The sequence below is a fragment of the Trichoplax adhaerens genome, genomic scaffold, assembly GCF_000150275.1.
Source record: "Trichoplax adhaerens TRIADscaffold_27 genomic scaffold, whole genome shotgun sequence".
Classification (NCBI taxonomy): Eukaryota; Metazoa; Placozoa; class Uniplacotomia; order Trichoplacea; family Trichoplacidae; genus Trichoplax; species Trichoplax adhaerens.
The window spans coordinates 9,404-11,631 of record NW_002060968.1 but is presented as its reverse complement, the minus strand read 5'-3'; the positions used below and the strand labels follow the sequence as shown (position 1 = coordinate 11,631).

General features: G+C 32.2%; 1 protein-coding gene across 1 annotated transcript; it reads right to left on the bottom strand.

Annotated features, from left to right (window-relative positions):
- Positions 1–834: 834 nt before the first annotated feature.
- On the bottom strand, positions 835–1,839 carry TRIADDRAFT_3280 (uncharacterized protein; the record flags this gene model as incomplete). Its single annotated transcript, XM_002117625.1, has 1 exon — positions 835–1,839. A coding segment is annotated over one exon (1,005 nt), but the record flags the coding sequence as incomplete, so codon positions are not given.
- Positions 1,840–2,228: the final 389 nt, after the last annotated feature.

Here is a 2,228-nt window from a genome sequence, read left to right as displayed (position 1 = left end):
GTACAATTTCTATCTACAGAGAAAGGAGATTTATAACATGACAGTAAAGCACTATAATGTTGGCTATAATCGTACAGTTATCGTACAACTTCACGCTAAAACATCAACTGTCAATGCTAATGTCAAAAAAAGTAGCATAGTTATAAAGTAACTTTTATGTTCTACTGTAATTAATGATCAAAATTAGCACATATTTATTCGATTGACTAAATACGAGTACATCGCTTGAATTACAAACTCACAGTATCTTAACAAAAAATTATGGTACTGATTATCATAAATTCTAACCTAAAATATAAAAAGTCTGGTTTACAATATACAGCACTAATGCATTTTCAAATGAGGTCAATTATAATTATAAAATAAAGAAATTAATACACATGTAGTTTAAAACTGGAATGGCCCCTTGAACAGTAAGTAACTATTAAATGACTATAAAAAATTCTCATTTTAACCAACGTAGTATCTCACTTATGGGATACTTTTTATAGAGTAAATTTATATTACACCAATGTCAGTTATCGACGATTTCATGCAAATATTTCCTAATGTAGATATTCTTTTCATATCAGGTATATGCCGCTGATACCATCCGTCTGATTTGCTATAATCTGGATAGTCTTGATTATCTGCAAGGTAATAAAGACATGATTGATGGAAGTGTCCGAACTTTTTTAAACGTTTAAGATAACCATAGACTATGTTTTTCTTTTCCTTTATGGATACACACGAATCTAACAAATCTCCCTTGAGTAAATCAATAGTACCAGACCCATTGCTAGCGCAATCTTTCTTGGCTTGCATAATCCATGGACCTTCACCGCTAGCAGCAAATCCGAAAACATGATAATCTGAATCAAGCGATGCAAAATGTCGACCTCGAGATTGACTATAAATAACTTCATGTAATTCGTATGCAAGTCTACCCACGTTAGATGACATTGTGACAACTAAATGATCACATTCGGCTAGCAGGTATAAATCGCGAAGAAAAAATCTTAAATTAATTGCAGAATATCTTGTAGTATTGGTATCGGCTGTTAATTGTTTTTCCGGAGGATGAATAAATTCATAATGTGGATACTTTGTAATTAATCGATCAATAAGCCATGGTTCATCAGTAACTACAAATATTCGTCTTTTAATAATGATTTTGCGCTTAGATAAACCATTAAAATATGCATTCACTTTAATCATATATCGATCAATATCGAATATTTCGTTCTCCGTTTTTTTATCAGAACGCCTAATATGTAGACCAACAATAGGTGATTGAAATTTGAATTCTTTTCGAGATTGATCTATCAATTGTTTTAAGTCACTACTAGGTTGTATTATGTATTGGGCTAGAACACCTATCCACCAAGCTACAGGATCACATTTATATTGAACAACATCGTAAAATAGTTTTCTCGGCATACCATATCGGCAAATTGCAGGTGCTTTACCAAAATTTTGATATAGCAACCCAACTCTTTGCAATCTTATAATCTGTGGAATCTTATCAGAATTATTTTTAGCTAAGTCTTTGTCATAAATACGACTCGTCCATTTGATAGCCTTTTTGGCATCTTCAGTGGAAAGTTTACACTTAGAAATAGGCTGGAATACATCTTCGAAATGTTGGACACCATCTACACCAGTAACATTTCGATAATACGCCCATACTCTTTTATCTATCAGCATGGTTCGATTCGTGTAGTAAGCGTACATCAAGCAAAATACCCAATGATGGACAGTTGAGCCCATACCACCTCTCTTAATGTCACATATGACTTTATTAGCCATAGAGCAATTATTAGGATTTTGTATGTAGTCGAGACGCTTTCGCACCATTTCTATTTTTCTACTACAACTATGTTGCTGCTAATAATATTAATAGAAGTAATATGAAATATTAGAACTTAGTGGAACGAATGTAAATAAAAAATAATAAATTGTTTAATAAGTAATTTTACCAAGGAAGCTTTGAAGTTGATCGCCATAGCTCTTCTCGTGGTATGATCTGATCGAAGATCAGTACTTAAGGTAAATGCTCTCGCGGTCATTGCTAGATAATGAAAGTTGATTTTTATGTATGTTTATAAGTAAAATGTGTATAGAAAGTTTAATTTAAGGTAGTAATTTCTGCAGAGTACTGATTATTAAAATAGTATTCGTTATATCGCTAAGGGTGGCCACTGGGCCTTTCAATTTTGATTTCATGTAATATTCTGATGAAAATTGAA